The 12,591-nt window shown below is 39.2% G+C and overlaps 1 protein-coding gene across 1 annotated transcript; it reads left to right on the forward strand.

The window, feature by feature from the left end:
- Positions 1 to 10,408: 10,408 nt before the first annotated feature.
- Positions 10,409 to 12,383, forward strand: LOC128297528 (uncharacterized). The gene is made up of 4 exons (XM_053033198.1): positions 10,409 to 10,557; positions 11,504 to 11,757; positions 11,822 to 12,268; positions 12,364 to 12,383. Exons 1-4 carry the CDS (start codon positions 10,409 to 10,411, stop codon positions 12,381 to 12,383), a joined length of 870 nt encoding a protein of 289 aa, XP_052889158.1.
- Positions 12,384 to 12,591: the final 208 nt, after the last annotated feature.

The following is a 12,591-nucleotide window of genomic DNA, read 5'->3' on the forward strand; positions in this document are numbered from 1 at the left end:
ATTTTATGCGCAATTTGTTGGTAGATTCTTTCTTAGTAGATTACTTTTTTTCAGCTTTCTTAGTAGATTAGATGTTTACGTTAATCAACATCAACACGCACTTGTAACTTCCCTAAAGTTCTCCACAATTTGCTTACAGTGGAGGTAAGTTCTGCGATTGTGGTTGCCCCGATACAGACTGCCACGGTGATGTTTGAGCGATCCACTGCAATTGGTTCATCAATGGAACAAGCACCATGCATCCATGAAACCTTCTCGGCTGCCTTAACAGGTGCTCCGGATGGTCCTCCCATTGTCTCTCTGCTCTTCCATCTAATAAAGCTACTGTTGCGTACGCAGGCTGCGTCGCACGACTTCGACACTCCTGGCTGTCGCTTCATGCAATAGCCTGTGGATGTGATCGTGTCGGCGGTGACGTACGCCGCCGACGAAGGCTGCCGAAGCAGCAGGGTCATCGTCACAGGATAGTCCCGGTGACGCTCCCCGGAGAGTCGGTTTGTAACCATACAGGTACGATCACGTACCTGTCTCGCGCTATAGTTTTTATAATAAATTGCAGTATAAGTTTTAAAATGTGAATAGTTTACGTCCTGTGTGTGCGAGTGTGAAAGCGTCCGAAACCGTTCCCCGCACGCGGATGTAACAGCTACCAACAAAGTAAGCACCGCCGAGCTGGAAACAAGCTCTCCGATATGCATCATTCTTTTTGAACACCTTTGATGAAAATAAATCCACTCACAAATTGTACGCATAGGAAGAATCGAACGCGCGCGTTTTTTGTTGTGTTTGTATGTATGACGTTCTTCTGCTAGGTTTGACGTCCTTCTTGCTTTGACAGTTTGTCGTATACGACAACTCCTAGAGCACCCATAACACATGTCGTTGTCGTTGGTCGTATACGACAAATCCCAGAGCAAGCCCTAAGCATTAAACTATCTAGAACAGGTAATGAAATACACTCCTTGCTAGCTATTCAAATAGTGAAAGAGCTGGATTTTCCGAAGCAGACTTTAAATATTAATAGTTTAGTCAAGAATATCCTTACCTCGCCCATACACCAGCCAAATCGTAATGTGATGCCATACCACGCATTTTAATAGGTTTGGATAATGCAAGATTGAGCGCAGTACAGAAGAGTCGTGAAAAAGGAAGAAACCAACCGGTTGCTGGTAAAACAAGACTTGGGTGGACTATTTATGGTTACTATGGCAACGAGAAATTAATTCTTCGACTCATAATTACTCTCTTCAAGTCAGAAAATGCGAATGTAATTGCGATGACACCTTACGCAATGCAATGAAAAGGATTTTGCCTTGACGAAAGATATGTTAAGGTCCTCGCTACAGCGATGGAGACGAAGATTCAAGAGTACTTGGATAAACAGTACATACGAAAGCTACGAACGCCAGCAGAGATGAATGAAAATCATAAGCCTGTTTGGTATTTACCCATGTTTTCAATTACTCGGAAGCTTCGTGGAACACGAGAGATACGTTTCACACAACCTGCAATCAAAACCGAGTGATTTTGATTTTGCGTCGACTGTTAACAAGCTGAAGAAGCTGTTTGGTTCACCGAGTTCTGATATGGAAAGGCGTTATGAATGCCTTAACCTAGTGAAAACGAAGCTGGAGGATTTCGTAGCATACTCGTGTCGCGTAAATAAGGCTGTAGTTGAATCGGAGCATGATGGTTTATCAGAAGAGGAGCTGAAATGTTTATTATTTGTGTGCGGACTAAAGGAAGACCGTTATGCTGAGGTGCGTACTCGACTGTTTAGCCGATTGGAGGACAAACGTGAGACTAACCTTAATCAAATGACTAACGAATGCAAGAGACTGGTCAGTATTAAACACGATGCAATGATAAGCGTTCAGGACAAAACAGTCAGTGTTGTACGTGATGAGCAGAGTCGTAAAGCATATTCCACAACACATACGAAGGACGGGCAAGAAAAGAAATCCGATTCACCGCTTAAGTGTTGGCAGTGTGGCGAAGGGTATCATGGCAGGAAAGGTCCACACTAGAGATGGGTAGATCCGTCCTTTTTCCGGTTCGGATTAACTCGGATTGCTCCAGAGCCGGAGTGCGCTTCGGATCATGATTCCGTGCTCCGAATTTTTCTACAAAGGGGCAATGGTTAGATAGTACATAAGTGCAAGCATTCCAATTCATGCTTCGTCTAGGGTGGAATGTAAAAATATGGAAATAAAATGTATGGAATATGTAAAAAATACTCTTCAGAAAAAAATCTGAATATTTATAAGAATATTTATAACATTTATAAGATTGTTTTTAATTGTTTACCAGTTGTACACACTATATATTTGTTTCCACAAAAAAAACTATTTCTTTTTAGTGCATGTAATTTTGTTGAACACACAGCATTTCTTTGAATTTCTTTGGGTGTAGCCTATTTCTACTTTTTGCACCAGCTTTTGAAAATACTCTCTCACGGAACTGGTGTTGCCGGAATACAGAACCGTTGTCTTGCTATAATACACAATTTTGGAAAACTATGCTGTTTTTGATTCCATCATATCAACGGATCAGCGCTTAAAGATTGGAGCTTAGCTGCAAGGTAGCGGTCTAGCTCGTCTCTGGCCACAATTTCTGGATCCACGCTTTCTTGAAAACGACTCATTTGATTTATGAAATCGCCAAATATTGAATCTTTAGAACACCAAACGGGAACAGTAGTTAAAGTCCCTGTTGCAATTCCTTCTTCTTCTCTATACAAACTTGCAAGCATTTCTAAGATAGATGAGTATAGTTGGCGGTGTCTAGATTCATTTTTATCGCGTGCATGGTGCTTAATTCAAGAATAAAACAGCATCGCCTGTGTAACTAGTTTTGACTTTCGAATAGGAGCAAACCTATCAAACAAACCTTTGAAGAAATTCGTAAACTAATAGTCGTTCGTAAGCTCAACTTATCAATGTGCTGTTCATGTTGATAGGATCTTGTTTTATCAATATGAATTTTAACTAGTAAACTTATTTTGGGGAATGTCAAAGTGTTTTTCTGCCGACATGTTTCTAGTTGCTTAATCGAAATGGGCAAATATTTTAATTGATTGCTCGATTACATCACAGTTTCTGTTTTCTAGGTAGGAGTTAATTTTTAATTCGTCTATGCAAGCAGCAATTGCTATCTTACTTTTAAAAAATCTTTCTAACATTTCGTACGTTGAGCTCCAACGAGTAGGAACGTCCTGTTTTAATTTGAGCTTCGGAAGATTAAACTTAGTTTGCACATCAGTTATAGCTTGGCACTTTTTTTAAAATGTCTCACTATGTGCTTAAGGACACTTTAGATAAAGTTAATTGATTTTTCTATTGCATGTTAGACAATCAAATTTAAACAATGCGTAAAGCATGGAAGGTGATCAACGCGCATTTCTGTTGTAGCATTTGTCATGTTGGAGGCATTATCAGTAATAATTGCTACCGGAGGATTTGAAATAACAAACTTTCCTAGCACTGTCTTTAACCAGCTGCAATATTCACACTGCTATAATTTTACAAGAAATGTGAACATTCTAATAAAAATGATATTAATTTAAAATCATTATTAATAAAATGTGCTGTGACTGCGTAAATTCTGTATTATTTAAATTAGTCCTTGTTGACACGACATATCAACAGGAAAATAGTTTAGGATGACAGTTGCTGGGAATCGATCGAGAACGATCGATTTTCAGTTTGATCGATAATCTATGACCGCATCGAAAAACACCGCGCGTCGATGACAGGGCTCGGCAGAAGAAAAGGGTCAACGGTCAGCGTTCGGCGACACAGGATTCTAACGAATCGGAACGCGGGATTTCGAAATGCCCAAATAAGGGGCGAAGGAAAGCATGCGTTAAGGGCCGATACGCGGTCGATAGCAACACGGTCATTTCAGTAGCGATTTAGATTCCCACGAGAACAGATTTGAAAAAAAAATTCCAGATCTAGGACAATAAACTGATCTTAGCTAGACAAATCGTTCGCTTTAAACTGTACGCAAATCGCTGCCACAGTCCTTATTAGTCCAAGTCCAAGAAAGAGTTTTACGACTTGGTAATTCGTAAATTGAATTTAACTTGTACACAAATTCCTTAAAATGCTGTCCTTCTACCATGTAAAGGGGAAACACTTTCTACACAAGATCAGTAGGAGGGATTTGTCCTAACTTTGTTTTTCCGAATTAGATAGAGGCTTTCTTACATTAATGTAAGCCTTCATATCACGCATTTCTGAACACGGCTTAACTGACCCTACATTAGCATCCTTTATTTGATTATTGATAATGTTGCCTTCTGTTTCTTGAGGTAAACGGGATGAAGTTGATGCAGTAACGTCTATCTTGTTTGTGCAGCTGATTGGAATTGCATAATATTTACGTTTTATATGCCGCTTTAGATTTGATGTTTACTTTCTTGCAATTCATTGCAAATCCTTCAAAACAATTACGGCATTTTCCTCCCGTTGACATTTTTTCGCAATGTTGCCAAATATCCGACATCTTATGAAACCTATGGTAGGATATACGTAAATAAATATATTATACTTTTTGTCAAATTCGCAATTATGGTCTAAGCTGAATGCATATATCATATATTTTGTATGTTTTTGATACCATATTGCCCATTTTTTTAAATGATATTGGTATTAGCTCAACTGTCGACAAGTAAACTTATTTTGCCGCATGAAACTGGGGCTTCAATGCATGGAAGCTGCAGGCACGATATTCTCTACGAAAACGTTGTCTCTGTACTCGTGCCCATCCCAAAAAAATCGAGCTACATTGTGGCTCATTATCTTGATACTCGTTTACTTGTGTAGACTTTTTGGGAGCTAGTGTTGATCTTGATCGCATAGAATCAACCATGATCAACCTCCATGGGTTCTGATGAACGTATCTCTCTTTGTGGCTGTGTCTGATGACGGTAATTTTTTTTCACTTTTGGTTTAAAGGAATAGTCTAATTTTTTTAAATCCGTTCTGGCCAAGCTTATCTGTTCCTTTTTTTAGCTTTTGAAATTCCAAACAAATTTGGTATGCCTTATTTAAGCTATCATGAGCTGCAGTCTTAATCAAAATTCCAAGTTCGTTATTCATTCCCCGAATAAAACTATATACAGATTTTTCTTTAAAATAATCTGCAAAACCATTTCCTGATTCTATACATTTTTCGCTATTTTTTATATAAGCTATTATTAACGATAAGGGTTCATTTGTTCTATTGTAGTGTTGTTCAAGACTTTCGCTGTATAAAAATTAAAAATTCGTTCAACATCATCAAGCTAAGTATTAAGACCTTTAGGGTTACCATTTAATTCTGGTAACATTTTTAGAATATCAGGCACTTTGCCCATTTTTAGAAACAGCTTCATTTCTTTCCTTTTAGTTTTCATTTCTCCTGGTTTTTGCGAACACTGTTTTGTTTTCACTATACTTACACGTACAGGAAACAGTTAGATACTCTGAGAGTAAATTTTTTCGATATCGGTCTTCCGAAGAGAAATCAGCGCACCTAGTCGCGCTACACCACCGCAAATCAACGACACGTGTGATGAAAGCTCTTGGGATGGATGCTGTATTCTCAGAAAAGAGAGCTAAAGGCGGCTTCGCTCTGAGAGTTTATACAGTTACTAATTACTCTTCTTGATTCGAGTGTCAGTTATCGAGACTACACACTCTGGTGGTTGCTTATCGACTAAAATTTTATTATAAATGACACTCACCTTACACCTTACTAGAACTAATACATAGATAAAATACTTAATGCTAACATAATACCATACGATCATATACGATGCGGTAACTTGTATATTAATGAATGTAAGCTCTTGTTGTGTGGGTAGTTTAACTATTTTTATTACCTTTTCCGTGTTCCGTTCTATGAATCCTGTATGAATATCCTCTTTGACACAACCTCCTTATGTTCCTTTATATCAATAACACTCACGTTCACGAGTGGCGTTCCGATGTTTTAAACTATTCAAAATAATCAATGTGATCGCACTATGATTTGGTATAAATTATCTCACGTCCCCATTATTCACAAAATTCACTATCAATTGTGACAAGCGTATATTGCGGTAAACTTTAGATACTTACGCGATATTCAAGCAATTTCACTTTTTTTCTATTAGCACTGAAATATTTAAATTCAGGCAACAGGAGGGTTCATACAGTGTTTTCATCACCAAATAATCTTGAACTAAATTTTGCTCCTATACTCCTACTCCTTAAAACAAATGGCACTATTTTTAAGAAATCCGTGTCGGAGCACTGTCGGGTAGCAAACTTTAGTGCTACTTTTAATAAAACTTTAGAAGCAGTCCAGACGGCCGCACGGACAATCTTCAAAAGCCTCCAAGTGAGGTGGAATGAGGAGAGTCCGCCGACGGCCAGAAGCGACGGCGGCAGGGACGAAAGAACGCGGATCAACGGGGGCAGCAATAGCGGCTCCCCGCCAACAACAACACCAGGACAACGGAAAACAGAAGCAGCAGCGGTAGCGACGAGTAACCAGAGCAGCAGCAGGAGCTAGGACCCACCCGAAAGGGCATCTGAACAGTGTTCAACCGTAAGTAAACATTTGACGTCTAACTCAAATGTTGTTGCCTATCTAAAGAATGTTCAAACACTACTAAACATTTGCCACCTCCAAGCTGATACGTTTACTTGATAAACGTTTAGCTTCGTTTTGTTGAATTCACTTGCACAGATCATGAGAATTAAAAACGAAATATTTTAATTTAGGTAAATTGAAATTTTAGCGTAAACTGCATACGCTAACTGCTTCGATGCAACATTTTTTTATTTACCTTTTTTCTGGAAGGGTAGTATTTTACTCCCATACATAGGATTCATGTAGCATTTTGATATACGAGAAAAGAATAGAATAAAGTGGCGTATCGCCCAACTAATCTTTTATTGGTTCTTCTCTCAAGCACCGAGGAATGTAGCTGTACATATGTACAAAATAATTTTCGCAGTCGGAAGATGTTATTAGAGACTTCCCATTTTCTATGGCATTCATTACCTCTCTCTGTTTCTGGATTCGCTCGTTTGCATGTTTCCTTCCACTTGCTGAATAAGTTTTCGATCGAATTTAAAAATGGAGAGTAGGGAGGTAAATATTTAATCCGATCTGGCCCCTCAGACCCTCTGGCCGCTCATGCTTCGGTCTTGTTCATTGCACACACTACTGATATGTTACGAGTTCTAATTTGTGGTACAATTTTCACAGCTCTTGTTCCTACAGTAGATCTACCCCGCGTTACTCTCATGCTCACCTTAAAACCAACCTCGTCAACAAATACAATAGAGTTTTCGGTAACGCTGTTACGAAGTGCAGTGAAATCTATAGCATAATCTTTTCGCACTGCTAAATTGTCTCCTGCATTCCGTCGTTCTGGGTACAAGTACAACCTTTTGAGAGAATAGTTAAAGTCAGAAATCTCTTTGGCCACTGTAGAACGACAAACATTCACTTGAAATTCTTGGGAAATTTTGTCTGTTATCTTCTGCAACGATATACCGCAATCTTCATCAATCCACTCTTGGATTTTGTCTCGTATCGGCGGCGATATTTTTTTCTCCATGATTTTTCCACGCTTGTCTGCTTCTATTTTCATGGTGTTGTGATACTTTCGCAACACATTATACACTGTAGCCCTGTTGATGTTCAGTGTCTCTGCAATTGTAGCAACGCTGCTGCCTTTTTCACTTGCCAGCACAATACGTTCTCGATCTTCGTTGGAAGTCGTTTTAAGCTTTCGTGGGATTCGGGACGGCATTTCTTCATTCTTTTCATCTGCCATATCTAATGCGGAACAAACAAATTTATTTTGAAGTATCCATCTACTGCAATTTTCATAAAATACTTACTGAAAACATTAAAAAAGACCTTCCTGCTCAACAGCTAGTTGTTTACTCTAAACTGACCCGCTCAATGATTGTTTACCATTGACAGTCAAAAACGGTATAACGAACCAAGACAAGAATCGAACCCGTGCAATATAAACGTGGATTGAGATTGGGGATAGCAAATGTTTAGTAGTGTTTGAACAATCTTTAGATAGGCAACAACATTTGAGTTAGACGTCAAATGTTTACTTACGGTTGAACACTGTTCAGATGCAGCCGAACAATGTTTATTTGGGCTCGAAAACGGTGTAAGTCATTGATTTGTTTATTGACTGGGTACGGGTATACTCTTTGATGTATTGGTATATCATCGGTTGTATTAATGGTGCACTCCACATTTGTTGAGCATGTAAGTTTAATTTTCGGTTCATGGAATACCGTAATGTTTGCATCAAGTACTTGTTTTAATTTTTCCTTTTCATTTGCATTTAAATGGTCTATTCTGAATATAGGATTTGAAATTTTGGGTGAAGTATATCTATTATTAGACTATTAGACTATTAGATCTATTAGACTAATGTTTGCTCCGGTATCGACGAGAAAAGGGAATTCACCAATATTAGTAATTAATTTAACAAATGGTAGTGTAGGTTCTACCATTTGTGATTCCACTCTAAAAAATGATTCTGTAGTGTGATGTGGTCATTAAAATCGACACCTGTATGGTACTTATTTCCATTGTGTTGGTACTGATTTGCTTCTACTTCGTAAGCCGTATTATTATATAGGGCATTTGCCTGCCGTTTAAAATCTTTCATCTGTGATGATGGTGCTCTCGGACGTTTTTGATCGAGAAATCGTCTCGAGCTTGATCTGTTATCAAATCGCACACTTTCATCTACTTCCATTTGGGTGGGTGCTTGATAACGACTACTACTTTTAACCTGGTAATTTGGTAAGCATGGGTTGCTGTGCGTGGAGCAAAGCCAGTTGATTCTCTCGGGAGAGGCATTGGGTTGAAAATACTACGAGGCTTCGGAACCGGTTGGCTGCTAAGATCGAGTCTACTATGAGATCCGAACCGGTCCGAAATGGAACGCATTTCAGTATTGTAGTATTCTTGGCTAAGCTGATAAGCTTTATTTAAACTTGATGGAGCTGCTGTTTTTAGGATGAAGGACAATGGCCTGTCTAATCCACGCATGAAGGAGTGTAATGCTTATTCACTAAAAAATTGCGAATGTATTGGTGCATTATTTCTATATTTTTCGTTCGTTTGCAAGTGTGCTATAATAAGAGCAAGTATTTCGTTTATTCGATGGTAATATGAGTGTACACTTTAACTTTTTTTTCGCATTGTGGTGAGCTCAAAATCCAACGTAAATAAATCTCTTTTATTGCCGTAATGTAAAAGTAGGGCTTCTTTAATTTCATTACAATCTGTTGAAATGTTTTTTATGTTTAAAACATCACCTGCTTCGCCGACAATTTTTCGCCTGATTATACGTTGGATAAGGCTACCAAGCAATTGCGATACTTTGCAACTCACACACAAAGTCAAAATTTCTTCAACGTCGTTAATCCAATTTATAAGCTCTGTCGGGCGACCGTTGAACTCTCTTAGATCTTTGACGAAATCGGGAACCTTTCTAAGTTCAAAAATGTTTGCTACATTTGTTTCGGTAGTCATTTTGTTCCGTTTTCCTACTTACCACGTGTCCTGTTGGATGTTCTGTTGGATCGGGGGAGAGCTGGGCAGCTTGAAGAGGGTTGTCCCTTTTCCGTTGAGGTACTCGGGGTCTCAGCAAACAATCGGGTGCAGTCCACGGTGTCCCAGTCCTCGCTTTGTGCCAATAATTAGTAGCTCCTTGGACTACTCGAAAGATATTTTTTTTCTATCTTTCCGTTTAGGATTTTTTTCTATTATCGCACTTATACTATTCCCGTGCACAGCAACTACCTATTCGGGCGCCAGTTAATATATTTCGGATAGAACGAAGTAGATGTAGACACATCGAGTACAATATTATGACTACTCTCTGATTTATTATTCTATCAGTACCTAGCCTAACTATAATCTAAACTTATATATGTATGGGTGATAAATACTAATGAAATAAAAAGATGTGCGTGATGCGGACTCACACATATGATGGTTAACTCGCGGTTCACATTGAGTTAGTAGGCAGTTTAACCTCGATGGCATACTTGGCTGCGTTACGAAGAGTTATAGCACGCAGGGGCAGGATCACCGAGCTGCATTCAGATAATACTACGAATTCCCGGGAGGCGTCGCAGGAGCTACATAAGGTATATAGGATGTTGAAAGTAGACGCATTAGAGAGGGACAGAATCTTTGATTGGTACGCTGACCAAAATATCGTATGGAAGTTTATTCCTCATTTTGCACCTCATTTTGGAGGTTTATGGGAAGCCGCGGTAAAGTAATGTAAGGTTCACATAAACGACCTACCTACGTATTTTTCACTTAACCGACCAGCATAGCTTTTGAGGAAATGTACACCGTGTTAGTTCAGATTAAAATGTGTTTGAACTCAAGACCGTTGATTGCGATACCAACCGATTCCAATGAGCTAGAAGTATTGACACCTGACAACTTTTTAGTAGGACGGAACCTGCAAGCAATACCAGAAGTAGATTATCAGGAGGCACCGGATCATCATCTTAAATCGTACGAAAAAATGCAAAGAAGGTTCCAACACATTTGGGCTAGATGGTATCCCGAGTATTTACAACAATTGCAATCCAGAGCAAGAAAGGAATCCAATTCACCTGTTACAGTTGAGTTGAATCAGGTTGTTGTAGTGAAGGAAGACGGTGTGCCACCTACAATCTGGATTCCGAATAGTAAAATTACACCCTGGTAAGGATGGCATTGTACGTGATCTCTGTTTTCTAGTAAGGAAATGATGCGTCCAGTAGCGCGAATTGCAATTCTGCCGTCTTGTAATTCAATCAACCAAAGTAATGCGACCCAGTTGTAAAAATGGAATTTGTAGGTGGCCGTAATGTTTACGCCAAAATGTAGGCAGTCAGGACATCAGCACTAGGAAGGAGTAAAGAGAGAGACGGTTATAGGAAAGGGATCTCTCTTATAAGTAAGCTCTACTCTTAGGCTGTCTCCACATGGGCCGCGTTTTGCGCGGTATAACTTGTATGCCACCTCGCCGCGGTTGACTGTCAAATCTCCGCGGTAGGCTGTCAATCTCCGCGGCAGACTGTCAAACAGACATTCCGCGAAATGCGCTGCCGAGGAAACGCGTCTTTGTTCAAGATGGACTACTCTGCGGAACAGCAGCCGCGGAAGATTTGATAGGTGTGCGCGGAAGATTTGACAACCGACATGGACCGACCTGAGCCGAGCTTAATACGATGATAGTCCGATATCAATCCGATATTAATCCGATTCCAATCTGATGATAATTCGATGTTTATCCGATGTTAATCCGAAGATAGTCATACGGTTATCCGATGGATAACGGATATTAATCCGATGCTAGTCCGATGGTTATCCGATATTATTCCGATGTTTATCCGACGTTAAACCGATGTTAATCCAATGCTAAACCGATGATAAACAGAAACTAATCCGTTGATAGTCCGAAATTTATCTCAAGTTACATCTACAATCGTAACCCTATACAGATGTGGCCTATTTTGATGCAGCTACATAATATTCCGGATGTTCCCGTGATGGTTGTAGGAATATTTTGTGGCGCTAACAAACCATCAGATGCCGAGACGTTTCTAAGACCATTGGTGACGGAGCTTAATAGCCTGCAGGACAACAAAATTAATATTAATGGCAAAGAAATATCTATTTCTGTGCGAATGTTCATCGCCGACTCTCCAGCACGGGTCTTCATTAAACGAAAGTATTTGAAAATTTATAAACAATTATATGGAGTATACAATATTTGTTCTTGGGTTTTTAGAGGTTTGTTATTACAACGGCGTTCACGGATGCATGAAATGTAAAGGACTCGGTACTAGCTTAAAAAAGCCCAAAAAAGTTATATTTGAGGACACTACAGCAGATTTAAGAACCGACCTAGATTTCCGGAATGAGCCATGTAGCGCAAAAGGGCATCGCAGAGGTGAAACACCATTAACCGACCTCAAGCATTTTGACATAGTGAAGGATGTAAGTACTAGCGATATTTTGCATCTGGTTCATGTTGGTGTTGTACATAAGCTTCTGCTAGGGTGGACCGAAGGTGATCTTAAGCCTTTCAAAAAATGGTCCAAAGATGAGATAGTTGAAATTTCAGAAGAGCTTGTAACCATACAATTGCCTTCAGAAATCCACAGAAGATTTAGGTCCCTTGATTCATTGCATTATTGGAAAGCTTCTGAATTAGGTAGTTTTTTACAATACGGAGGTATAGTAGTTCTACAGGATAGAATAGGCAGAGCGTACGATCATTTTAAATTATTGTATTGCGCTTTAACTATGTTATCGTCTACGGCTTTTAAGGAACACTGGAACTATGCTAACATATTATTACGGAAATTTGTTGAAGACTACAAAATAGTGTACAACCGTATATATTTAGTCAGTAACGTTCATCTCCTAATCCATGTATACGATGACGTTTGTAGATTTGGCCCTATGAACACTATTTCCACATACCCTTTTGAAGATAAGCTCCAACATATTAAACATAGTTATGTACGATCTGGCTACCGAAGTTTACAACAAGCG

This window comes from Anopheles moucheti, chromosome 2, assembly GCF_943734755.1.
Source record: "Anopheles moucheti chromosome 2, idAnoMoucSN_F20_07, whole genome shotgun sequence".
Taxonomy (NCBI): Eukaryota; Metazoa; Arthropoda; class Insecta; order Diptera; family Culicidae; genus Anopheles; species Anopheles moucheti.

Excerpts from the sequence above, each read along its gene's own strand:
- LOC128297528 (XM_053033198.1), top strand. The coding sequence starts at position 10,409 with ATGTGTTTGAACTCAAGACCGTTGATTGCGATACCAACCGATTCCAAT. Across the intron at positions 10,558-11,503 it reads CCGGATCATCATCTTAAATC|TTACATCTACAATCGTAACC; the intron begins GTACGAAAAAAT and ends ATTTATCTCAAG. Across the intron at positions 11,758-11,821 it reads AGCACGGGTCTTCATTAAAC|AGGTTTGTTATTACAACGGC; the intron begins GAAAGTATTTGA and ends TTGGGTTTTTAG.